This window comes from Euprymna scolopes, chromosome 2 (genome assembly GCF_053919585.1).
Source record: "Euprymna scolopes isolate OS-2025 chromosome 2, ASM5391958v1, whole genome shotgun sequence".
Classification (NCBI taxonomy): Eukaryota; Metazoa; Mollusca; class Cephalopoda; order Sepiida; family Sepiolidae; genus Euprymna; species Euprymna scolopes.
Genome location: NC_136483.1, coordinates 140,678,466 through 140,704,767, shown reverse-complemented (window position 1 = coordinate 140,704,767; position 26,302 = coordinate 140,678,466). Strand labels below are relative to the sequence as shown.

At 36.5% G+C, this 26,302-nt stretch overlaps 1 protein-coding gene across 1 annotated transcript in view; it reads left to right on the top strand.

Moving 5' to 3' along the window:
• The first annotated feature begins 6,311 nt into the window (after positions 1–6,311).
• LOC145296755 (inactive serine/threonine-protein kinase TEX14-like) overlaps positions 6,312–26,302 on the top strand; it is a 57,100-nt gene continuing 37,109 nt past the window's right edge. The window contains exon 1 of the mRNA XM_080142797.1: positions 6,312–7,045. Coding sequence (XP_079998923.1) covers positions 6,687–7,045 — 359 coding nt within the window. The 5' untranslated portion in view covers positions 6,312–6,686. The remainder of the gene's footprint in view (positions 7,046–26,302) is intronic.

Below are 26,302 nucleotides of genomic sequence, written 5' to 3'. Positions count from 1 at the left end.
GCAACACAACATTAGCTACTTTTACTTTCTCTACCGCTCTCCCTCAACCCAGTACTGCACCATAATAAACAAAGTCTCTGACAGCATAGACACAGCACTCTCCCTCGACACTAGCGCACAAGTACATGTATTTGGTGACTTTAATGTCCACCACAAAAACTGACTTGGATTCTCTACTTACACAGATGCAGCGGGCAGCACAACTCATAGCTTCTCTATATCTCACTCCCTATCACAAATTGTTACGTTTCCAACCCGTTTCCCTGATCAGGAAACACAACACACATCACTTCTAGATCTGTTTTTGACCATAGTTCCCGATGATTGTAAAACAAATACTGACAGCCCACTTGGGAACGCTGATCATGCAGTGATAATGGTTGAAATCGCCCTAAACTCTAGAGCCAAAACTGAAGAGCCAGTGCTCAAAACAACGAGATATTATAAAAAGGCTGACTGGGAAGCCATCAGAGATCTTATCAGAGATGCCCCATGAGGAAATATTTTTTCTCTTCCTGCTGAACAGTGCGCAAACGAGACCACCGAATGATTCAAAACTGCAATCGAAGCGCATGTTTCCATGCGGAAATTTTATAGCAAACCCCACTCTCCCCAATGGTTTACTTCGACTTGCGCAACTGCCATTGTTCAAAGGCAACATGCATACCACAGATTTAACCGACATAAGTTCAGTTCGAACAGACAGAAGTACATAGAAGCTAGAAGTAACGTTAAGAAAGAAATAGCGACAGCTAAAAGAGAATTTACTGAAACCACTAAAAAACGTATTAAAGCACAAAAACTTGTGACTTCTGGAAAATTTACAACAGTGTAGTAAATAATGGGCAATCAACAATTCCCCCACTAACCAAAAATCACGAGGTTGTTTGCTCAGCAACCGAGAAGACTAACATGCTTGCCAGTCGGTTTGCCTCAAATTCCACACTGGGACCTACCAACCACCCACTACCTGAATTTCCTATGCGGACAGACGCCACGCTAGATGATCTGAAAATCACCCCTGCATGCTATCATAAAAAACCTTGACACTTCAAAGGCATGTGAACTCGATCTCATCCCAGCTGTGCTATTAAAAAAGTGCTCAGCCGAAGTAGCTCCAGTTCTCTCCAAACTCTACAACAAATGCATTAATGAATCTTGCTCTCCGGGCTGTTGGAAAACTGCTTCTGTGGTACCAGTATTCAAGAATTCTGGCGAAAGAACTGACCCATCAAACTATCACCCTATTAGCCTCCTCCCACTTTTTGCCAAAATATTTGAGACCTTAATTAACCATGCTCTAGTCCATCACCTTACAGATGCTAAACTTCTGACTGACAAACAATATGGATTTAGACAAGCGCGTTCCACAGCAGACATCCTAACTGTAATCTCTAAACGTATATACTATTCACTGGACAAAGCAGGGGGAAAGCGGAGCGGTAGCTCTAGATATATCTAAGGCTTTTGACAGGGTATGGCATGAGGGTCTCCTCAGGAAAATTAGATCATACGGTATCACTGGTAGAATACTTAACATAATTAAATCCTTCTTAGATAAGACAAAAATCCAGGTTGTCCTCGACGGTCGTACATCTAAACAATATAATATAAATGCGGGAGTGTCTCAGAGGTCTATCCTTGGACCTCTACTGTTCCTGATATTCATAAATGACCTCCCCGACAAAATTTCCTCTGAGATGGGTATATATGCTGATGACACCACACTCTATAACAGGCACGAAAGGAAAACAAATGAACACATATCTAAAGAAATGGCAGAAACACTAGAGGATGACCTCCAATCTGTAGTGGAATAGGGACAAAAATGGATGGTCACGTTCAATGCCGCCAAGACTAAACTAGTTCCATTCAATAATTACAAGAAACCTTCTCTACCACCTATAGCAATGGCCAACGACTCTTTATCTGAGAGTACATCTTTCAAACTCCTTAGCCTAACGTTCACAGGAAACATGAGTTGGAACAATTACATTGAAGGTATTGCCAGAGCCGCTGCAAGGAAGGTGGGCTTTCTCTACCGTGCTAGAAAACAACTAACACCCGAAAGTATCCTGTACCTCTATAAGGCAGCCATTTGCCCATATATGGAGTATTGCTGTCATATTTGGGCTGGTGTATCTGCTACTAGTCTCTCGCTCCTTGACAAGGTTCAAAAGAGAGTCGCAAATCCGATAGGCCCTGAACTGGCATCTAAGCTTCAGCCTCTGTCCCATCGACAAAACGTTGCATCCCTCTGCCTGTTCTACAAGTATTTTATTGGTGAATGCTCTGACGAAACCCGGTTCCCCAACTTCCAACGTAGACCCCTACTACCATGTCTCCTTCTCCAACATCAGGGGTCTTCGTTCTAACCTTCCAGAGGTAGAAACCCAATTACAGGAGACTAAACCAGACCTTTTATTTTTAAGTGAAACTGGCATTGGACAGGCTATTTCCCTAGATGAGTTTGCAATTACAGGATACTCTAACTTAACTTCTAAATCTGACCCCCAAGATCGCCATGGGCATGGAATATGTGCCTATATTAAAGATAGCTTTCCATGTGGGAGGGACATCTCCAGGGAAGATCCTAACTTACCCTATATGTGCTTCCGGGTTGCTTTAGCTCACACTACTGCATTTATATTTACTCTCTATCGCCCCCACAACAGTGGAGTTACTATCTTTCAAAGCATATCTGAGAAAATTGACCAAGTCCTTTCTACTTATCCTTCAGCTAACATTCACGTATGTGGAGACTTCAATGTTCACAACGTTGAATGGTTGACCCACTCAAACAAGACCGATGATGAGGGGAGGTTCTGTCATGATTTCTCCATTGCCTATGACCTCACTCAGATTGTTCAGGAACCTACCCGTGTGCCCGATAATGATGGCCAGTATGCGAGCCTACTAGACCTTTTTCTCACAACTTGCCCTGAACTATGTTCAGTTTCTGTTCTGTCGCCTCTTGGATCTTCCGACCACTCTGTTGTATCAATTAAGATAAAAATGAAATGTAATAAGTCCCCAGATGTACCTCTTCATCGTACAGTATATCGATACACTAAGGCTGACTGGGATAGCTTCCGTACATTTATATCTGATCTACCTCTGCATTCCATGTTTAAAAAGGATGTGTCCTCTATAGTATTAGACCTAACTGAATGGTTAATTGTAGGTATTGACCATTTCATACCCGCTAAAAAGTTTCAGAAAAAACCTAACAGCCAGCCATGGTTCTCTCCAGAATGTGCTGCTGCCATTGCGCACAGAAATCACTTTTTCCACTGCTTCAAACGTAATAGATGTATGGAAACTAAAGCTGTTTTCAGGACTGCCAGCAACCATTGTAAGAAAGTAATAAGGAACGCAAGAGAGTTGTATGCTCAATCTGTTAAGTCCAAAGTAGCTGAGCAGCGGCTTGGTTCCCACCAGTTTTGGCAAATAGCAAACAGAATCCTGAACAGAAGCGTGTGCTCCATCCCAACTATTATCAATGGACCTGAGGTAATCTCGTCAGCATCAGACAAAGCCAAACTCTTTGTCAAGAACTTTGCAGCAAATTCTACCCTTTGCGACCAAGACCGCCAACCCCCAATATTTCCTCCTGTATCAGAAAACACGCTATGTGATATACGTATATCTGTACGTGATGTTGCGAAGCTAATCAAAAACCTTGATTCGAGTAAAGCAACTGGCCCTGATGGTATTCCAATTATAGTACTCAAAAAACTTCAACCTGAATTAGCGCCCATACTTACAAAACTGTTTAAACGTTGTCTTAAGGAGAATAGTTTCCCATCTCCCTGGAAAACCTCATCAGTATGCCCTGTATTTAAGAATTCAGGTGATCGCTCACCCCCCTCTCAGTACAGGCCAATAAGTCTCCTGTGCGTCATGAGTAAGTTGCTAGAATCTGTGTTAAATACAGAAGTAATCAAACATCTCAACAAAAATAACCTTCTTAGTGACACTCAATATGGTTTCAGTTCTGCTAGATCTACAGCAGATGTCATTACAGTTATATCGCATAGGATTAGCAAATCTCTCGACGGTGGCAATCTTTCTAGAGCAATTGCTCTTGACATATCTAAAGCCTTTGATAGGGTATGGCATAAAGGTTTACTTCATAAGATCGCTAGCTATGGTATAGCTGGAAAAGTCTTCTCAATTATTAAATCATTTCTTTCTGATAGGTTCATAAGAGTAGTAGTTGAGGGGCAAAAATCAGAAGCTCACAGTATTAATGCCGGTGTCCCTCAGGGATCCATCCTGGGCCCAACTCTTTTCCTGATCTACATTAATGATCTTCCAAATCATATCCTTACATCATTTGTAGACATTTATGCTGACGACACTACCATTTATGGTACCACATCTAAGACAGTAAACGAGCAAGTTCTCTCCAATTCTCTCTCCTCTGATCTTGAGCACGTAGTACAATGGGGAAAGGAGTGGCTGGTTACTTTTAATGCATCTAAAACCAAGCTTCTCTCTTTACATCATCAACATTCTAATCCACATTTGTCATCAATTGAAATGAATGGCTCTCGTCTTCAGGAGGCCTCAAGTTTTGACAAGCTTCTGGGCTTGACCATTACTCCTGATCTTAAATGGAACACGTATATCAAATCTGTTGCCAAGGCCGCTGGAAAAATGGTGGGATCTTTCTATCGATCCAGTAGATATCTCACTGCTGATGCTATTCTCTACCTATATAAGAGCCAGGTACGTCCAAGGATGGAATACTGTTGCCACATCTGGGCAGGAGCTGCTAGAAAGGACTTGTCCTGCCTTGATAGAGTTCAAAATAGACTTCGTAGCCTCGTAGGAGATGTCCTTTTCTCCTCCTTGCAACCTCTATCTCACAGAAGAGATGTTGCGAGTTTGTCTCTGATGTATCGTTATTTTCATGGAAAGTGTTCAACTGAGCTTCAATCTTTGGTCCCCCCTCGCCAAACTTTCACAAGAAACACTCGTCTAGCTGTAAACACTATCAATAATTTCCCCCACTCTTTATCTGTGGCTAAACCTAAACGTAGATTCCATGAACAAAGCTTCTTTCTTAGAACTGCACGCCTGTGGAATTGTCTTCCGTTTTCCTGCTTTCCGGCTGACTACAATATGGTTGTGTTCAAGTCTAAAGTAAATAAGTTCTTGATGAGCCGTTCCATATAAGTTATTAAATTTACCAAATTTTCATTACTAATGATTACTATATTGACCAATTTCTACTGTACACTCTTTAACCCTTATCCTTGAGTGGCCTCTGGGCCTTGATAATGTGGTGATGCCTTTGTAAAAAAAAAAAAAAAAAAAAAAAAAAAGCACTTGTGCCCCCACAACGTGAACACCCTCGACAAACCCGACAGGCTGCTAAATCCCACCCCCACACTGTAGAGATCCCTAGATGTAAAAGATATTTCTACTCCAGTAGTTTCTTCCCCAGAACCGCTTCCCCAACTGTACTGACGTGCAAATCCTTACATAGTACCCCAATAGTTGTTGCCCCTGATAGTAGCCCCCTACACCAAAGTGGCAATGTGCCTTGTTTGGGGTGAAAATGTAATAAAAATAAATACATAAATAAATAAATAAATTCTAGTCATTTCCAACCATTCGTCTTCAAACACATTAGCCCTTTCCTTGAGTGGTCTTTGGGTCTTCAGACGTGATGACCTATTAATACAAAAATACTCCAATATTGTCCGGGAATAAAAAAATAAATAAATAAATAGAAGAAGAAGAAGAAGAAGAAGAAGAAGAAGAAGAAGAAGAAGAAGAAGAAGATGATGATGATGATGATGATAACAATAAGAAGAAGAAGAAGAAGAAGAAGAAGAAGAAGAAGCGAATGCAGCAAATTAGTCTAAAAGAAATATAAGAATAGACACGATCAAGGTGGGGGGGGGGAGACAGTACATTGGGAAGGAACTATGCAGACAATTGAATCTCGAATACCCAGACAAAGGGTACAAGTACAAACCGGAAGCAGTGCTTGAAAATGAAGATCACTATAGGACATGGATATACAAACAGCTAGACCCATCCAAGCAAGGAGACCAGATTTCATAATAATTAACAAGAAGGAAAAGACCTGCCCGATTGTAGATTTTGCCGTTCCAGCAGACAACAGTGTGAAGATCAAGGAGACGGAGAAGTGGAGTAAAAATACACTGAACTGGTAAGAGAGCTCAAAGGGATATGGAAGATGAAAAAAAAGATAAACAGTATCGTCTGTAATATCCTTTTGTACGTCATTTTCGTCGAACAGAAAGTATTGCACAATTGTTTCCGGTCACGTGATAAGGTCACGTGGACACTGTAAAAAATAATGTTGTTCTCTGGCGTTGATTTTTAAAAACAAAGGCGTTCTTTTTGTTTCTTTGTAACTTTTTTTTTTTTTTATAATTTAAATCTTTGACATTTTCGAAATTATTCTCGACATTCTGTTAGCCGTTAAAACCACGGATATTGTTTTAATTTTTGTGTGTTCATTTTCATCTTGCACGGAGTAACGTTAAAATTGTAAATTTAACAAAACAAAAAAAAAGGGGGGGATTAAAAAAAGAATATATATTTATTTATATCTCTATATCTTTAAAAGTCGGGTGTACGAATTTTAAATTCTAAACAAATAAGCAATTTTTAAAAAAAATACAGTCAATAAACTAAGCAGCATGTCGAGTACAGGAGAAAATAGCGACCTTTTTTCGTTAATAATGTCTTCCTGGGGTAGCGGGGGCCCGGAAACGAGGAAAAGGCTGGTTAGTGCCTTCTGTCAAAATGATCATTTCACCCTCAAGTTAGGCCTACCCAGAAATAGCCAATACGTGGACTTCGCGTGCAACCCTGACCAAGACACATTGCTCCATCTGGCCGTTCGGCGAGAAAACGAAAAATCGGTGCAGATGTTGTTAAGGATCGGGGCCGACCCAAACGCCAGGAACAAAATCGGAAGGACACCACTTCACGAAGCGGCAATTGTAGGAAACCTGAAGATCCTTCAACTCCTCGTCGAAAATGGAGGAGACCTCAGGTAGCCAATCTTTTATTTTATTTTTTATTTTTATTTTTTTATTTTTTTTTCATGGCGAAATTGAGCTTTATAAGTCCCGAAAAGTTTAACGATTCTGAACGAAATCTTTTTTATTTTACTTTAAATAAGCAGCAATGTTTATTAAAAACAATTTCACATTCGTCTGATCTTTCATAAATTATTTCGAGTGTTTCAAACAGTGAATTCCTTTGGGTGCTTATGCACTTTTGTTACCGCACTATTTTTAAATAGTTTTTTTTTTTTTTTCAGGTTAAATCAAAATTTCACGATATCTTTTTTATCAAATTGTTAGGTGAAAGCACAGAATAGTAACAAAACACTCTCCCGGTGTTAAGAATGACTTTCAAAATAATAACGTTATTTCAGCACGATAAAAAAAAAAGTGCATAAGTACTTTCCTTTTTATATATCCATATATTTTTTTATTTTTATTTTTCTATTTGCTACACGGAAAATTGTTTTTTGTGGTTGTTGTTGTTTTTTTATGATTTTTGGTGCTAGTGCATTTACTGATCCGCGCTATTTTTTAAATCGTATTTCCAAGTTTAATTGAAGTTTTATGATATGATTGTTTATGTAATTGTAAGGTTAAAGTATAGAATAGTTACAAAACACCCTCCCCTCTCCATGTTAAGAATGCCTTTTTAAATAATAACGTTATTATTTCAGCACGGATCAATAAGTGCACTAGTACCTTTTAAACGTCATAAAAATGCATGCTCTTCCTCTATTCTCTAACTAACGCTAAGTTCGAGTGGCAATACGAAATATGAATACAAAATAAATTTTAAAAATAATAAAAAACAGAAAAAAAGTGGCCCGTGTAGGGGCAACCCTATCTGCCAAGAGGCTCTCACTACCAGCTCCCTCTCCCCTCTCGGGGGAGCTGGTCCCTCTTTCCCTTCCCCCTCTCTACATTAAAAAACGGCCTTTGCTCTCGTGGGGAAGCAAATAAATACCATGGACAATGTTAATGTGGTATGATCATTAAAAGTCAATTATTAGGTTTCACGACTCTTAAAGCTCAATTTCTCCTTTTTTTTATTAGCGAGGTTCACTGTATTTCATCATCATTAAAACTTTTGATCACTATTGAAGAAGAAATATTTTCTAGATTTTCTTCCGCGTTGTTTTGTCTCTAACTAGGCGTAGCTACGTAGGACCTACTCGGCTATCGAGGTCGTCCCTCCACCGGTATTTTTTTCCTTCCTCTTGGTCTTTTCCATTGCCTTTGGGTCCAGACTGTCCCCTTAAATGTCCACCTATTGTTTGCATATCTCGAAAGATGACTTACCCATCTTTGTTTAGCAGTTCATGTGGTGGTGATGATGTCGATATTTACCTCCTTTCACTGTGGGGAAGATGTCACACAAGAGTCGGAAAAATAGCATATAAAAAGGCAGCACCCTAGGAAGACCCATCGGCATTCTCCGGTAGGAGCGCTTCAGGCGATTAGTAATTAAAAGAGCGAGAAGGTAAAGACTGAGAGTTCATGGATCTCCTAGAACTACACAGGACTATACTTAAGCCAACAGAGAATAAGCCATCTCAACAATTGCCTAAATTGGTGGCTTTGGGGCCGAGGGAAACTCCCGTGGTGATGATGTTGTCCATTGGAATTTGCTGTCTGACCCAGGTGTTTCTGTTTTTCTATATTTATTTTATAGTATATGTCAACTTATATTGCTTCGTACTAAATTCGGTGTTTATGCATTGTACAACTTGGGATCTTCATAGATGGGTATAAGAAATATGGGTGTTTATGCATTGTATGACTCGTGATTTCCACTAAGTTACTTGAGTTCGTCCGGCAGCTGACGTCAATAACCGGAAAAGGCCGATCGCAATGTTAGTGAATGAAGGCACTGTCGATTTTTAGCTAATACGTATCTAAGCAGGCGACCTTTTTCATAAATATGAAGAAATAAAAATGTAATTGTAATCGTGCAGGTTAGGGTTAGGAGTTAGATGAATGTTTTTATTTGTTTTGTTTTTTGTTGTTTTTTTTGTTGTTTGTTTTTTTTTTGTGACGTTTTAAAAATTGAGAAATGCTCGGTCGGCCTTTTCCGGTTATTTCCGTCAGCTGCTGAACGAGCTCAAGCCGACTTTGTAGAAATCGCGGGTCGTACGATGCATAAATACCATAAAATTCTTATTAAGTGGCAGGGTTTGACTCTTGTTTTCCCTGGTCTTCTCAGTTATTTCAAGAATCAGATATTTAAAGGAGGAACCACATGTAGGTCAGTGTTTCTACAGACTAGGTGTTTATCTTCCTCCAATCGTAGGAAGATGTAACACAAGGTCAGAAGGTGAAGATTGGAAAGCCAGCGCACAAATGGAGGTGCGCACTTTTAGCCCACAAAAAATACCTGAGCAGCTTCGTCGCATTTCCCGGTAGGGAAGCCTCAAGCGATTAACAATAACCTAATCTCTTCTCAAAGAGAGAAGATAAAGCCTGGGAGGATGGACTCCCTAGAATAGCCCCGTCACATTCTTCGAGCAATCCCATCACATTCCCTAGTAGGGGCGCCTCAGATAATTAGCAATGAACTAACCCCTTCTCAAAGAGAGAAGATAAAGCATGGGAGAGTGGACCTCCTGAACATCCCAGAACCATACATCAGTCCGAAAGATGCAAGGTCATCTCATACTCAAAAATGGCTCGGGCTGTCGTTCAATAACGTAGCCTCGATTGGTATGAATTTACTCAGGCTGTTCTAGAGTACAAACCAAACTAAACTAACTTTTGCCGAATGAGAATTACTCCGCACTTTGTCGCATCTAGCGACACCAGACGTCTCAGAAAAATTATAGCAGCCAATATTATTAATATTTATTTCTTCATGCGAGGAGCAGTCCCTGTAAGGTGGTTTGGTTACACAATGGTCAATCAGCTTGCAGGGTGCGTCAATTTCATCCGTCTCCTTTTCGGAATTGCAGACAGCAGCACAGGAAGATTCTCGACACCGTTGAAGTTTTTTTTAAATATTTTTTTTATTTCATAGCAATCGCTCCAGATAAGGCACGAAGCCACTTGATGTAAGGAGCTAACAAGAACGAAAGAGAATTATCACAAAAAACAGATGTCTATTAACTTTAGTCTTGAAAAATAAAATAAAATAATGTTGTAGGTAGGAAGAAAACAGTGAGCAAGGAGGGGAGTTCCACAAGATTGCCGTTCTTTGAAAGAAGCTACTGGAGTAGGAAGCTGTATTACAATGAGATAACAAAATAGTGATATGTATGAAGACCACTAGACCAACGAGTTTAACGGGCTGGAACAATGAAAACAGGGAATAGACCAGGCCATTCTGAAAAAAACAATTACCATAATAGTATTCATAAAAAAGACTGAGACTAACAACATCACGTCTGTGCAAGAGAGAGGTTGCAGTGAAGAAAAAGAAAGCAAGACATATTCTCTCATCTCTATCCATGCCACGGCCGTCTTCACTGAAGATATATTCCACCAAGAAATACGACAGCCCACACATTGTATTACTTTCTTCACTCGGACAATGTCCAAGTTTACCAGACCTACATACAATGGTGTAGATAATTGTAATATATACTTTGTATATTTTACACAGAATGCATTTATATTTAATTTGAAACTAGAACACAAGTGACATGTTAGGTTCGTATTTATCATATTTTATTGATACTAGCACGGAGACCCGACGTTGATTGGGATTGAATTAGAATCATTACTATGTATATTTTTTCTTTTTTTTTTTTTCTTTTTTACTATACTCGTAACGCCATTCATCCAGCACGGCTGCAGACGAGATTGAACTCACTACATGAGTTTATAGTGTAATTCAAATCTTGTCGGTAGCTGAATACTTGATGCTTCACCAGGGCTATCAAGCGTATTGTTATCGTGACGCCATCACTAGATGGGGTGCTTACCACGGCTTAAGAGAGTCCCATCTACCCTCGAGAGAAGGATAGACCGTGCCAGTTTTTCAACCTGGTATTTTACCTCGCGGTACATACAGCCTTCCCATATGGGGCCACCCATGTGGTACTGGCCAGGCTCAACGTTGCTTAACCGATGACCTGGCGAGAACTGGTGTGTCAACGTGATTGTGCTGTATTATATTTAATTTGAAACTAGAACACAAGTAACACTATATCACTATATATTTTTGCTGCCTCCCCTTCCACTCACCGTACCCCCTCGCCAAACTTTCACGAAAAACACTCGTCTAGCCAGAACATATATATATATATATATATATATATATATAAATATAAACTCAAATGACCTTGTAACGATGTATGTAACCCACTTTCCGGTTTACGACATCCGGTTGCGCATGCGCGCATAACCTGCGCACTGAAATATTAACGTTATTATTTCGAAATTATTATTTAACATGGGAAGAGTGGGGTTTTAAATAACTTAAACGTAATACAGAAATGAACGCTGTAAAAAAAAAAAAAAAAAAAAAAAAAAAAAGATAGTATTAACGATTGTTTATTTGGATAATTTAAACGCGAAAAAAAATAAAAGAACAATTGGGACGCTGAAATATTAGCGTTATTATTTCGAAATTATTATTTAACATGGGAAGAGTGAGGTTTAAAATAACTGAACGATGTAAAAAAAAAAAAAGCAGACAGTACTAACAATTGTTTATTTGAATAATTTAAACGCGAAAAACAAAAACAAAAGAACAATTGGGACGCTGAAATATTAACGAAATGATTATTTAACATGGGAAGAGTGGGGTTTAAAATAACTTAAACGTAATACAGAAATGAACGAAATGAACGATGTAAAAAAAAAGGCAGATATATCAAAATTTGAATTTAAGTATAATAAGTATTATAATTGTTCAGTGCACATTTACCTATAAGTATGGCCAACCACTTATAATTCAGTAACTGTAAATGTTTTTGTTTTTTTCAAAAATAATAAATTTTAATAAACAGAACGACTCATAGAAATCTATCTATATTCTTTTTTCATTTTAATATACTTTCATAGAAATGTTTCTGATATGTCAAAAAAAAACTATTTTCTTTACATCACAAGTGCCATGCTCATACATGAATTCCATAGCTAATATAACATACTAACCCAACGGTCACGGGTAATCTAGTATATATAGACTAGCATTTCGGCCCGGCGTTGCCCGGGTGTTTGGAGGTGTATGCTAAGCAAAAAAAAAAAAAAACGTAAATTTTTTTAACTTTAACCCCTATTATGACCCCTTAAAATTTATTGTTTTGGCCTCAAATCAAGTTATTAAGTTAGATCCATGTCCAATGAACCTATATCTAAAATTTCAAGTGTTTACACCCAAAATTGTCGGAGGAGTTTGGTAGAGTTCTCAAGAGTCAAATCGTTGAATTTTGACTCCTTAATCGCCAAATTTCTGGCCGAAAATGGATCACATCGATTTTCCCAAATCTCAGTACCCTGTATATCAAATTTTGAGTCTGTAGACTAAAAATTGACAAAGTTATTGCGTAGGGAAATGTACACAGACAGACACACAAACACGTTCACTTTTATATATATATAGATATATATACTCACACACACACGCGCCCGATCGTAAAATACGCTTAGGTATGATATTTTAATTTACGCAGATTTCGTATTTATTATTATAGAGTCAATTATTTCATATTGTAGTGTACCAGATAGATAGTCGTCATTTGGAAAGTAAAAGAAAAAAAATCTCATTTGATTGTCATCAGCTAAAATCGAAACCGAAACATAACAAAAAATAGTTTCAGGATTAAAACCATGTTTACAACTTCAGCAAAGACTGAAGTTTAATAGTACTCAGTATAGTTGGACTGTGGAAAGGAGTGTGAATTTTTTTAAATATAAGCTGGTTTCCATCACAACAATGTTTTTGATAGACAAGCAAAAGCTGTCGGATGATCCAGAGAATGTGTGTGTGTGTGTGTGTGTGTGTGTGTGTGTGTGTGTGTGTGTGTGTGTGTGTGTGTGTGTGTGTGTGTGTACGTATATATATATATATATCGTACTTTGGGTAATCGCGCCAACTAGCTAAAAGTGCTCTTTTGGCAACCACGCATATAAAGAGCACTTTTTTAGTTGGCGCAATTACCATAAAGTATGGTATATATAAAAGCAGAGTTGTGTGTGTATGCCTAGCTAGAAAGAAATAGGTTGGAGAAAGAAGGGTTTGAGAAGAGAAATGCGAGGGCGAAAGAGAAAAAAAGTAAAGAAATAGAGAAATAGTCGTTTTAATAGAAATATGCTGTTACATTTTTGGCTACCCGGTGTTGTCCGGGAACAAAAATGTAACGACTATTTTTCTGCTTCTCTACTTTTTTTTCTTCTCTTTCGCCCTCCCGTTTTCCCATTTCTCTTCTCAAACTCTTCTTTCTCCAACCTATTCCTTTCTAGCTGGGTATGCACACACATACACACACACATACAACTCTGCTTTATATAATAAATGCTCTCGTTGGATTAGGAGGCATTTTCTTTTCGAATTGGTATATAATTTTTTTTTTTTTTCTAAAATTTACATATTGATTCAGGGCAACGCTAATCAAGAATATGCCAACATTGTATGTGTTTATTTTGTAGTTTTTTTACTTTTAGTTGGACTTACGAACACACGTACAAACAGACAAGTGCCCTTCATATCAGCTTAAACCTTTGTTGATAAAGCGGCAGCAGTTACGATGTCTGCTTCTTTCAATTATGCATACACGAATTCAATTTTTGGCAACTCCCATTCATCCTTTATGACGTCATACTTATTTTGGTAACTATCATTCACCCTTTTTGGATACCATTAATCTTTTATGACGTCATTCATTTACAAACAGCATGTTATAAGGCTTTAAAGCTATATCAAACTTTGTCCCAGGTATGGTGCGGAAGACGTTTCAAGCGCACTTTGAGGGTTGATTCACTCAACTGCCTGATCTCCCTGTTCAGAATATTGGCAATTGATTTGACTGATTTCTCTAAACATCGAGTAGCCGGAAACGGCTAGTTTCGAGATGGGGAAATAACAGTGTGAGATCCTGGTTGCGTTAAAGCACGTGTTATTTACTTTCTTTGCCACCGCAGAAAGATGTGACACAAGGTCGGAAGATGGGGGAGAGTGAAGCCAGACCCCTTAAAGGAGGAGCACTCTGGTCTATTAAGAATTCCCTGTGACTCCCCCACCCCGACGGCATGCCGTAGACAATAAGCAATAAACTTACTCCACCCGAAAAATGGGAGATAACTGCTGCTATTTAATCGTGAAGAAAGTCCGGTATTTATTGCTGTGGTTATTGTTAACGAGAATCATTTATTCATTTTGAATGAATCAAATGATTATTGTTGGCATTCGTTTCTTTGATATTTTTCTGGGTAGAATTCTTTCTAGAAAAGACATTGGTTATTTGCGGGAAGAACCACGTGAAGGTTGCGGTTGCTAACGTCCCTAAGTGAAAGTGTTTTTGTGGAACGAACTGGATTCGAACTTAGCACGTTCAGGTTGTCAGCCTGTGTCATTAACACTAAGCTACTGCACCTCTTATTTATATTATATTTCTCTTAGTCTGTTTCTCTGTCCGTTTTACTTTTCTCGGAAACTACCGGTCCGATCTGGCTGAAATTTTTCATGGACCTTTGTCGTGATAACTAAGCATTATGGGGTCTATTCGATGTACAGTTGTGAATTAGTAGAGATTTACAGGAATTAGTATTTAAGTTCCATCTTTTCTCGGAAATTACTAGTCCGATCTGACTGAAATTTGGTATGAAACTGTATGACAAAATGCAGCGAACTAAGCATTATGATATCCATTCGAATCACAGTTAGGGATTAATAGAGATTAATATTTAATGCTGAAATGAGCATGAATTTAACGATATTCAACCATAAATTTGGCATAGGCACTCATTCTGCTTCAACAGGCTATAACTTTTGCCAGTTTTAATGTTATTTCTCCCAAGTGTTGTTCATCAAATCTTTGTTGGAGTTCTATATTAAATCCATTGCTTTTTCTGCTTTCGAAAATATATTGATCACATTCTTTAAACAAATAGAAGAAGTGTGTCTATTTATTTATTGAAAACATCACCGTTAACGAAAATACACGGGTTCTATTTTTACTGTTATTTTCCTTTGCTTTAACACCATGCGACGAAGGAAAAAATGAAAAGAAAAATATCCTGAAGAAGACGTAGAACATTTTGATTTAAACAAATAAATATGTTTATTTTATAAAAAAAATTCTTTGCTTTGTATTTTGCTTATAAACGTAAAACATACGTATTTCTTTTTATTTATTTATCTAAAATTGTATCAGTTTAGTTCTTTTTAAATCAATAAATATTCTCAGCCTTATCACAGTAAAATAATTGTCAGCTAAATCTATCTATATATCTATAAAAGTGAACGTGTCTCTGTGTACATTTCCCTACGCAATAACTTTGTCAATTTTTAGTCTACAGACTCGAAATTTGACATAGAGGGTACTGAGATTTGGGAAAATCGATGTGATCGATTTTCGACCAGAAATTCGACTCTTAAGGGGTTAAAGGTCAACGATTTGACTCTTGAGAACTCTACCAAATTCCTCCGACAATATGAGGTCTAAACACTTGAAATTTTAGATATAGGTTCCTTGGACATGGCTCTAACTTAATAACTTGATTTAAACCCCAAACAATAAATTTTAAGGGGTCATAATAGGGGTCAAAGTAAAAAAATGACCTTTTTTTTGCTCAACATGATCTCAAAACACCCGGGCAACGCCGGGCCGAAATGCTAGTATATCTATAAAAGTGAAAGTGTCTGTCTGTCTGTCTGTCTGTCTGTGTGTACATTTCCCTACGCAATAACTCTGTCAATTTTTAGTCTACAGACTCGAAATTTAATATAAAGCGTACTGAGATTTGGAAAAATCGATGTGATCGGTTTTCGGCCAGAAATTTGGCGATTTAGGGGTCAAAGTTCAACGATTTGACCGTTGAGAACTCTATCAAACTCCTCCGACAATTTTGGGTGTAAACATTTGAAATTTTAGATATATGTTCATTGGACATGGATCTAACTTAATAACTTGATTTGAGGCCAAAACAATAAATTTTAAGGGGTCATAATAGGGGTCAAAGTTTAAAAAATTGACCACTTTTTTTAATTTTTTTTTGCTCAACATACATCGCCGGGCACCCATCCTAGTGTTCGATAAAACGAATGTTATTTATAGCGCACTCTACCTGAACAGAGACCAGTTTCTGTCGTCTTCACGTTTCTACGCTTTGTCTCATTTCTGGGATAAGATTTCCAATGTTATTTGATGGTTTTTTTTGGTGGGGGGAGGTTTTCTCTATTTTTAAACCAAACAAGACAGTGTTCCACTTTGATGTAGGGGGCTACTATCGATGATATAAGTTGCAGGGATACTATGTAGGGAGTTGAGCAGCGAGATGTCCGTTCACATTACAGTTGAACTTCTGCATGCCAGTACAGTTGGGAAAGCAAGAACCCGGGCGGGAGTTCCAAAGTTTGGCAGTTCTGGGAAAGAAACTATTAGGGTAGAAGGCTTTCTAGAGATCTCTACTGTGTAGGGGTGGGATTTTGTTGCTTGTCGGAGGTATTTACGTACAAGGGGTACGAGGGTTTGTAGTTTGTCGGAGCATATATCATTAAAATACTTGTAGAACAGGCAGACGGATGCAATATTACGTCGATGGGACAGAGGTTGGAGCTTTGATGACAGTTTAGGAGATTGGCGACTCTTTTTTGGACCCTGTCCAAGAGTGAGAGACTAGTAGTTTAAAAAGAAAAGGAATACGATTTAATTTGTATGAAACTGAGGTTTATTCAATAGAAATAAATAAAAATGAACAATAAATATTTTTGAATAAAAAAAAACAATATTTTAAAAATCAAAACTGAAAAAACAAACGATAAATTAGTTTAACTGAATAACGAACAATAAATTAGTTTAACTGAATAACAAACAATAAGTTAAAAATTAAATTCAAACAAATGTTAGTATAAACAAAGTTACTAAGGCAGAAATATTTCAAACATTGAATACTAAACTTTTCAAAAACCTGTTGTAGAATTTAATTAAAAGTTTGAATTTTTCTTTTTCTGATATTTTTTTTTTTTACTAATATTGTCATTCTCTTTGCGACAAAAATTGTTTATAAGGGAATTCGATGAACTCCATATTAGCATTTTTTCAATTTGCTGAATAGTGTGACCCTCATCACAAGAGTCAACATGAAATAATCGATTTTGATCAGCCAAAATATTTAAAGTTATGTGCATGGCTAATTTTCTCTGATGAATCGAATGTAAAAAAGAATCGCATTTTGTAAGTTTGTTTATAACTATATAATTATATAAGACAAAATTATTAGTTATATCATTTGGGTATAGCAGAGAACCTCTGTTAATACCCTGAAAGTAGCTGTTTAATTCAGCTATTTCTCCCACAGCCTCTATCCCGGATATTACATTTTTGCAGCTATTGCATTTCAGTTTTTTGAAAACTGCATGACAGCAATAACCTGCTAAGTATAATATAACAGGAAGTACGTCCTTGCATTGATTAACATCATCTTCTGTTACATCTATGTTAAAATTATAAACATGTAACTCTTGCTCCCTTGTCATTTTATCCCAGTTAGTTTCTTTAAACTTTTTCAATTCAATAGTTCGATTATTAATTGGTAAGCTCAATTTTAAAACTGACAACATTCTGAGTTTTTTTTTTTTTCACATTCATACACCTGACGTATCGATATATTATACTGATCTCCACTAAGTTGTCGATACTGGCCAAACCTTGCCTCAAGGTTATCTGTCTGAAACTTTCCTGATAATATATACACCATGTTCATACAATATTTAGTCAATTCTAAAATTGCGTAAGTAGTATGGTGCAAACCAGTATATGTTTCCTTTGTTAACTTCCAGGAATCCTATTCTTTCAGGAATGCTATTCCAAGTTTCTAACCAGTCACAGAACACATTTAGGAAACTATAATTATCACTATTTAATGTAAGTGGATTAGCATATTTATTACGAAGTCGACAACCTTTATATGGTGTTTTCACATTCAGTATTGTCAACCAAATATAAAATATTTGAATGTATTCTGCGATTTCTGCATACTTTGGCAAGCATTCCTGTTTTCCTAAGGTTAGCAAACCTTGAATAGTATATTCGTTGAAAATTTGCAAAACCAGATTAACATTTTGCCTTTCAAAAGTAGGAGAAAGAGCTTTTGAAGTCAACTTATAGCAATATTTCACAAGTGATTGAGATTCTAGGGCATAAAGTTTATGTAAACTGGAAAATGCAGCACTTTTGATGTTATCTAATTCGTGATTTCTATTATAACAAAACTTTGGGACATTCTACATTTACGTTCATCTTTTTGGCCAAGCCAATTGTTTCTAATGCATTTTAATATATGCACTGAGTCGAATAAGAAGAAAAGAGGACTAGACGTCCTAACTGGATGGGGATATACAATTGAAAGCTTTGATGGGCTACAAAAGAAAGACATAGCTTTTTTATTTATTGCATTATTATCTGTTATAACAGATAATTCCTTAAATCCTATATCTTCTAAGCCAATTATTACACGTTTAATTATGTCAAATAAGTTCTCAGCTAGAAGACATTTAGTTGGCATAACATGCACAACATCCTTATATTGTGAGAATATACTGCTAAGCAAAAAAGCAAATGCACTTGTGGCAGGTTCATTGCTGTTGTTAGCTAAGCCAACAATATTACCACCTTTATAATCAAGATAAGGTTTGAGATGTATTTCATCAACAAGTAAAGATACTGTGATGTCATTCTGCATTAGTAACTTGAACTTACTTTTAATATACGTGCGAAAATTGTTATCGTGTTGTTCAATGACATGATTCATAGAAGTTGATAAGGTTAATCTTCGAATGGTTGAATAGCATGGTAAAATTATATTTTTAGTGTCTCTTTACAGTCTGTACCCTCTAGGGGAGCAATTATATAATAAGGAAGAAAATACCATCATTTCACTCGAATAATTAACTTTATTCATTGTCATTATGTTAATTTGTTCATATATGAACTTAATGGCATTAAAATATGTAAATGATTCATCTTGCACTAATAGCAAAAATGAAAAGATTAATTTTAATAAAGAACTTATATTAGAAGTTTTCATTTCCTGTTCTTCGATGCCCATTTTTTCATGTTTTCCATCAAAATCTGCAGAGTATTTTCCTCTGTTACATGTTTAGGAATTCTATACTCCCCTATAGCACTCATTTCCACATCACTACAGAATACTCGAACGGCCAAGTCCGGTTCAATCACCATAGACATTTTTATTTTGGGGCATGGGCATCTCTTTATATGGCATATAATGATGGTATTGTCTTGCCTAATAGAAGTCCAATAATTTTTATCTATAAACGTTAAGTCATCAATATTATGGAAAGTTTTACATTTCCGTAACTCTAACTCGTCAGCAACACTTTCACATAATGCACGCTTAAGAGCAGAATTTTCTGAACGCATTTTCTTTACGTTAGGAGACTCTCTAAAAGTAGTTGATGACGATAAATAGGAGGGACAGTTTGGTAATATTCGAGGAATAGCACCATCCTTAAGATAGGGATTTTTTAATTTAACACTAATTGTCTTTTCAGTTCTTTCATCAAATGCTGATGCCTCTCGCTGTATGTCTTCAGGTCGAAAATGAAGTTCACGTACCTAAAGAAATAATTTAATAGAAAATCGTACAATGTTTGACTTAATACAAAAAAAAAGAAAAGTGCATGACAAAAAAACGATAAAATAAAAAAATAAGGTAAATGTGCAGAATAAGTCCACCCTCGAAAAACCCTTTTAAATTACCACTTTTACAGGTTTTCAGGGCTGCTGAAAACGAAAATAGCGTTTAAAATTACGGCAAACTAGTAGTTTCCAAGATATAAGGAGATGGGGGGGATAATTTAACCTAAAACGAACACCCACTTTTGGCCAATTTTTTTTTTTTTTTTTACATGGGCAACGAGCAATTTTTTTTTAAATTACATTTTCGCCTCAAACAAGGCGAAGTGCCTCTTTGATGTTGGAATGAACACAACTAAACGTGAAATGAGCACCTACAGTTGACCCCCTTTACCCGACAAAAATTCTGTTTATACTTTTTGAAATGGAGTGCTCATTTTACATTAAACTGTGTTCATTGTACGTTGACTCCCAACCCCCAACATAAAGGTGGCCGTACTCATTTTTCTTCGCTTTTATTTTTTAAAAAGAAAGTGCCCTAAAAAACGATGGCCATAAAGTGGGTGCTCATTTTACGTTAAATTTTTATAGAAAAGTGATCCCCCGTGTTTTAAAACTAACGTTTATTCATATCTTGGAAACTACTCGTTTGCCGTAATTTTAAACGTTATTTTCGTTTACAGCGCCACTAGCAGTATGAGAATTTTGGGGAATTTTTGACAACCCTAACACAAAACTGCAAATAACATATACAAAACTTGTAATTTCTCCGTTTAAAGTGGGTTGTTTATTTTCTTTATGGAATATACTTCCAAAATAAACTATAAAAATTGTTTTAAAAATAATAGAAATATATTTTATTGCCAGCATTTTGTAAACACTTTTTTTTAAATAAAAAATATTTCTATTATTTTTTAAACAATTTTAATAGTTTATTTTGGAATTATATTCTCCAAAATTCTGACACCTACAGGGCCACGACATTTACCACAAATAATTATTAATAAGCTTTTGGGATAACAAAAACGGCCATAAACTTTAAAAAAGTTTAATCTATTTCACGCTGATATAAATATTGCACAGTAAAATAGTTGAACTAAAAAGATAAATGATTTTTCTTATTTAGAATTATTTAAACAAGGAATTCCGTTTTTACGATATCGCTTTTATTAAATTGTTAGGTGAAAGTACATAATATTTTCACCGTACTCCCCATTTTAAATAAGTTTCTAAATAATAATTTATAATTTCAGTACATAACTTAAATTACATGTAAATTTCATTTTTTATATACATACTTTCATTTTTATTTTAAAATACGTTCTAAAAAATAAATAAATAAAAATAAAAAAGGCGTTTGTGTGTGTGTGTTTTTTTTTAAATATCTCAAACATTTTAACACTTACTCTGCTATATTTAGATGGGGTAAAATCCTTTCTTTTTATTGCATTAATCCACTGGTAAATTATTTCCTTTTTGGGGGAAAATGAAAACACGGTAACTTTTGGTCCATTTTCGTAGTTACCTTGGCATTTTGGAACTATACATCTCGACGGCATGTTTAAATTTATTTAACTCTTCAAAACCAACTTCCGGTTTAGTCATGAGACACGTGACCAAATTTCAACAGACCGATGTTCATGACGTCACCAGACTAAATTATAGTCGTCGCTACGGTAGCCACGCTATAACACCCGATCTAGACAAATGGAGACAGGGTTGTAAAAGGTCATGAAGAGATTAGGTACGAGTATTAATGACGAAAAAAGGATAGAGGGGCAATGTTTTGAAAGCCGATTTATCATAATTTTTTGTAGTTTTCCGACTACATTTTGATTATATTTGAAAGATTAAAGCCTAAAGTTAATTTCCAAAATGAGAAAATTATTTGTACACATGAAAAGAAAAAGTTATAATGAAAAATGTTTTCACGGCGACATTCGGAAGCTAACAAATTCAGTTAAATTTTGAAGTTAAATAAAATCATAGTAAAAATCCTTTTAAAGATAAATATTAGTTATCTGTGCCTATTTCAAAAATAATTAGTAAAGATATTTAATTAAATAAAAATAGAAAAAGCACCTTGTTTGTAAAAAAAAAAAAAAAAAATAGCTTAATTAGCCCCCAAAGGCGAAAGATTCTAGCTTCGCTTAAGCATAAACAAAACGAAGTTTTTTTTTGTTTTTTTTTTACATAGGCATCACCACATTATCAAGGCCAAGAGGCCACTCAAGGATAAGGGTTAAAGATTGTACATTAGAAATTGGACAATATAGTAATCATTAGTAATGAAAATTTGGAAAATTTGATAACTTATATGGAACGGCTCATCAAGAACTTATTTACGTTAGACTTGAACACAACCATATTGTAGTCAGCTGGAAAGCAGGAAAACGGAAGACAATTCCACAGGCGTGCAGTTCTAAGAAAGAAGCTTTGTTCATGGAATCTACGATTAGGTTTAGGCACAGATAAAGAGTGGGGGGGAATTATTGATAGTGTTTACAGCTAGACGAGTGTTTCTTGTGAAAGTTTAGCGAGGGGGGACCATAGATTGAAGCTCAGTCGAACACTTTCCATGAAAATAACGATACATCAGAGACAAACTCGCAACATCTCTTCTATGAGATAGAGGTTGCAAGGAAGAGAAAAGGACATCTCCTACGAGGCTACGAAGTCTATTTTGAACTCTATCAAGGCAGGCCAAGTCCTTTCTAGCAGCTCCTGCCAAGAGGTGGCAACAGTATTCCATCCTTGGACGTACCTGGCTCTTATATAGATAGAGAATAGCATCAGCAGTGAGATATCTACCGGATCGATAGAAAGATCCCACCATTTTTCCAGCGGCCTTGGCAACAGATTTGATGTACGTGTTCCATTTAAGATCAGGAGTAATGGTCAAGCCAAGAAGCTTGTCAAAACTTGAGGCCTCCTGAAGACGAGAGCCATTCATTTCAATTGATGCCAGATGTGGATCAGAATGTTGATGATGTAAAGAGAGAAGCTTGGTTTTAGATGCATTAAAAGTAACCAGCCACTCCTTACCCCATTGTACTACGTGCTCAAGATCAGAGGAGAGAGAATTCGAGAGAACTTGGTCGTTTACTGTCTTAGATGTGCTACCATAAATGGTAGTGTCGTCAGCATAGATGTCTACAAATGATGTAAGGATGTGATTTGGAAGATCATTAATATAGATCAGGAAAAGAGTTGGGCCCAGGATGGATCCCTGAGGGACACCGGCATTAATACTGTGAGCTTCTGATTTTTGCCCCTCAACTACTACTCTTATGAACCTATCAGAAATAAATGATTTAATAATTGAGAAGACATTTCCAGCAATACCATAGCTAGAGATCTTATGAAGTAAACCTTTATGCCATACCCTATCAAAGGCCTTAGATATGTCAAGAGCAATTGCCCTAGAAAGGTTACCTCCGTCGAGAGATTTGCTAATCCTATGAGATATAACTGTAAGCACATCTACTGTAGATCTAGCAGAACGGAAACTATATTGAGTGTCACTAAGAAGGCTATTTTTGTTGAGATGGTTGATTACTTCTGTATTTAACACAGATTCCAGCAACTTACTCATGACGCACAGGAGACTTATTGGCCTGTACTGAGAGGGGGATGAGCGATCACCTGAATTCTTAAATACAGGGCATACTGATGAAATTTTCCAGGGAGATGGGAAACTATTCTCCTTAAGACAACGTTTAAACAGTTTTGTAAGTATGGGCGCTAGTTCAGGTTGAAGTTTTTTGAGTACTATAATTGGAATACCGTCAGGGCCAGTTGCTTTACTGGAATCAAGGTTTTTGATTAGTTTGGCAACATCACGTACAGATATACGTATATCACATAGCGTGTTTTCTGATACAGGAGGAAATATTGGGGGTTGGCAGCCTTGATCACAAAGGGTAGAATTAGCTGCAAAGTTCTTGACAAAGAGTTTGGCTTTGTGTGATGCTGACGAGATTACCTCAGGTCCATTGATAATAGTTGGGATGGAGCACACGCTTCTGTTCAGGATTCTGTTTGCTATTTGCCAAAACTGGTGGGAACAAGCCGCTGCTCAGCTACTTTGGACTTAACAGATTGAGCATAGAACTCTCTTGCATTCTTTATTACTTTCTTACAATGGTTGCTGGCAGTCCTGAAAGCGGCTTTAGTTTTCATACATCTATTACGTTGGAAACAGTGGAAAAAGTGATTTCTGTGTGCAATGGCTGCAGCACATTCTGGAGAGAACCATGGCTGGCTGTTAGGTTTTTGCTGAAACTTTTTCGAGTGTATGAAACGGTCAATACCTACAATTAACCATTCCGTCAGATCTAACACTATAGAGGACACATCCTTTTTAAACATGGAATGCAGAGGTAGATCAGATATAAATGTACGGAAGCTATCCCAGTCAGCCTTAGTATATTGATATACTGTACGATGGAGAGGTACGTCTGGGGACTTATTACATTTCATTTTTATCTTAATTGATACAACAGAGTGGTCGGAAGATCCAAGAGGCGACAGAACAGAAACTGAACATAGTTCAGGGCAAGTTGTGAGAAAAAGGTCTAGTAGGCTCGCATACTGGCCGTCATTGTCGGGCACACGGGTGGGTTCCTGAACAATCTGAGTGAGGTCATAGGCAATGGAGAAATCATGACAGAACCTCCCCTCATCATCGGTCTTGTTAGAGTGGGTCAACCATTCGACGTTGTGAACATTGAAGTCACCACATACGTGAATGTTAGCTGAAGGATAAGCAGATAGGACTTGGTCAATTTTCTCAGATATGCTTTGAAAGATAGTAACTCCGCTGTTATGGGGCGATAGAGAGCAAATATAAATGCCGTAGTGTGAGCTAAAGCAACCCGGAAGCACATATAGGGTAAGTTAGGATCTTCCCTGGAGATGTCCCTACCACATGGAAAGTTATCCCTAATATAGGCACATATTCCATGCCCATGGCGATCTTGGGGGTCAGATTTAGAAGTTAAAAGCGTGGAATCTATGGAAGCCCCAAATGTCAGAAAGTCAAAAGACTATCTAAAAATAACGTCAGGTGGTTGGAGGGAGAAGAGGGAGCGCTGGTTTTTTAATTTAATTATTTTTTTTTTTTTTGTGTTCCTGTTTTAAATTAAAAAAATTTTTTTTTCAAAATTATATAAAAATTATATTAAACCGAAAGTTTCACATTCATTCAAGCAAGTAATATGTTAGAATCTGATATATAAAAAAAAAATACGCGAAACATGTAATCTAAAAAAAAAATATATAGAAATATTGGATTGAAAATATGGATTTTTCTGCAGATTTGAATTACGCACATGTTGGGTTTTTAATTTGTATCTCATTTGTCGACATTGCAAATCTGACTACTTTTTTTTACATAGGTATCACCACTTATCAAGGCCAAGAGGACACTTGAGGATAAGGATTAAAGAGTGTACAGTAGAAATTGGACAATATACTAATCGTTAATAATGGAAATTCGGTAAATTTGTTAACTTATATAGAATAGTTCATCAAAAACTTGTTTATGTTAGACTTAAAGACAACCATATTGTAGTCAGCTGGAAAGCAGGAAAACGGAAGATAATTCCACATGCGTGCAGTTCTAAGAAAGAAGCTTTGTTCGTGGAATCTACGTTTATGTTTAGGCACAGATAAACAGTGGGGGAAATTAGTGATAGTGTTTTCTGCTAGACGTGTGTTTCTTGTGAAAGTCTGGCGAGGGGAGACCATAGATGAGAACATCGATTTTATGATCATTTTGCCCTTGGAAATACCTAACAACCGCATATCCTTTCATTTGGATTTTTAGTGTTTAATTTATTTTTTTAATGTTTCATTTTTTTTTCTCAATTTCATGAATTATTTACTATTTTTGCACATATCACTAGTTTTCATATAATGCAGTTTCAATTCATGCCAGTACCAGCAAATCCATAGCTTCGCTATGTTAATCATCTCCTAATCCTGATGAAAAGTCGCATTCTTTGAAACTCCGTGGATTAAGGAAATCTTAATACTTTATTTTGAGTATCCCGTCGAACAATAACTTCTTGTGGATTTTAATCTATAGTTTTTAATTGCGTTCTTTTATGACAAGCTGTATTTCCTATTTTTGTTGTATTGAGCTTTTTTATTTTCTTGGATTTATTATACAAATATTAATATTTATATACGCTTCAAGTTTGCAGAAGCTTTTATCTTGTAAACTATATATATATATATATATATATATATATATATATATATATATATATATATATATATATACATCCACATACAGTCATCCATATGCAGTACTGTTTCGCTGTATCACAGCTCATCAGTGCGGCTAGACAGCAACCCGAGCGTCCAAACGACATATATAAACTCAAGCAACTAAAGGGGGACGTTTATTAGTTAAATGCCGTCGTAAGCTTCAGTCCAGTATAATTATTAATGTTTTTATTTGAAACTCCGCGGAAT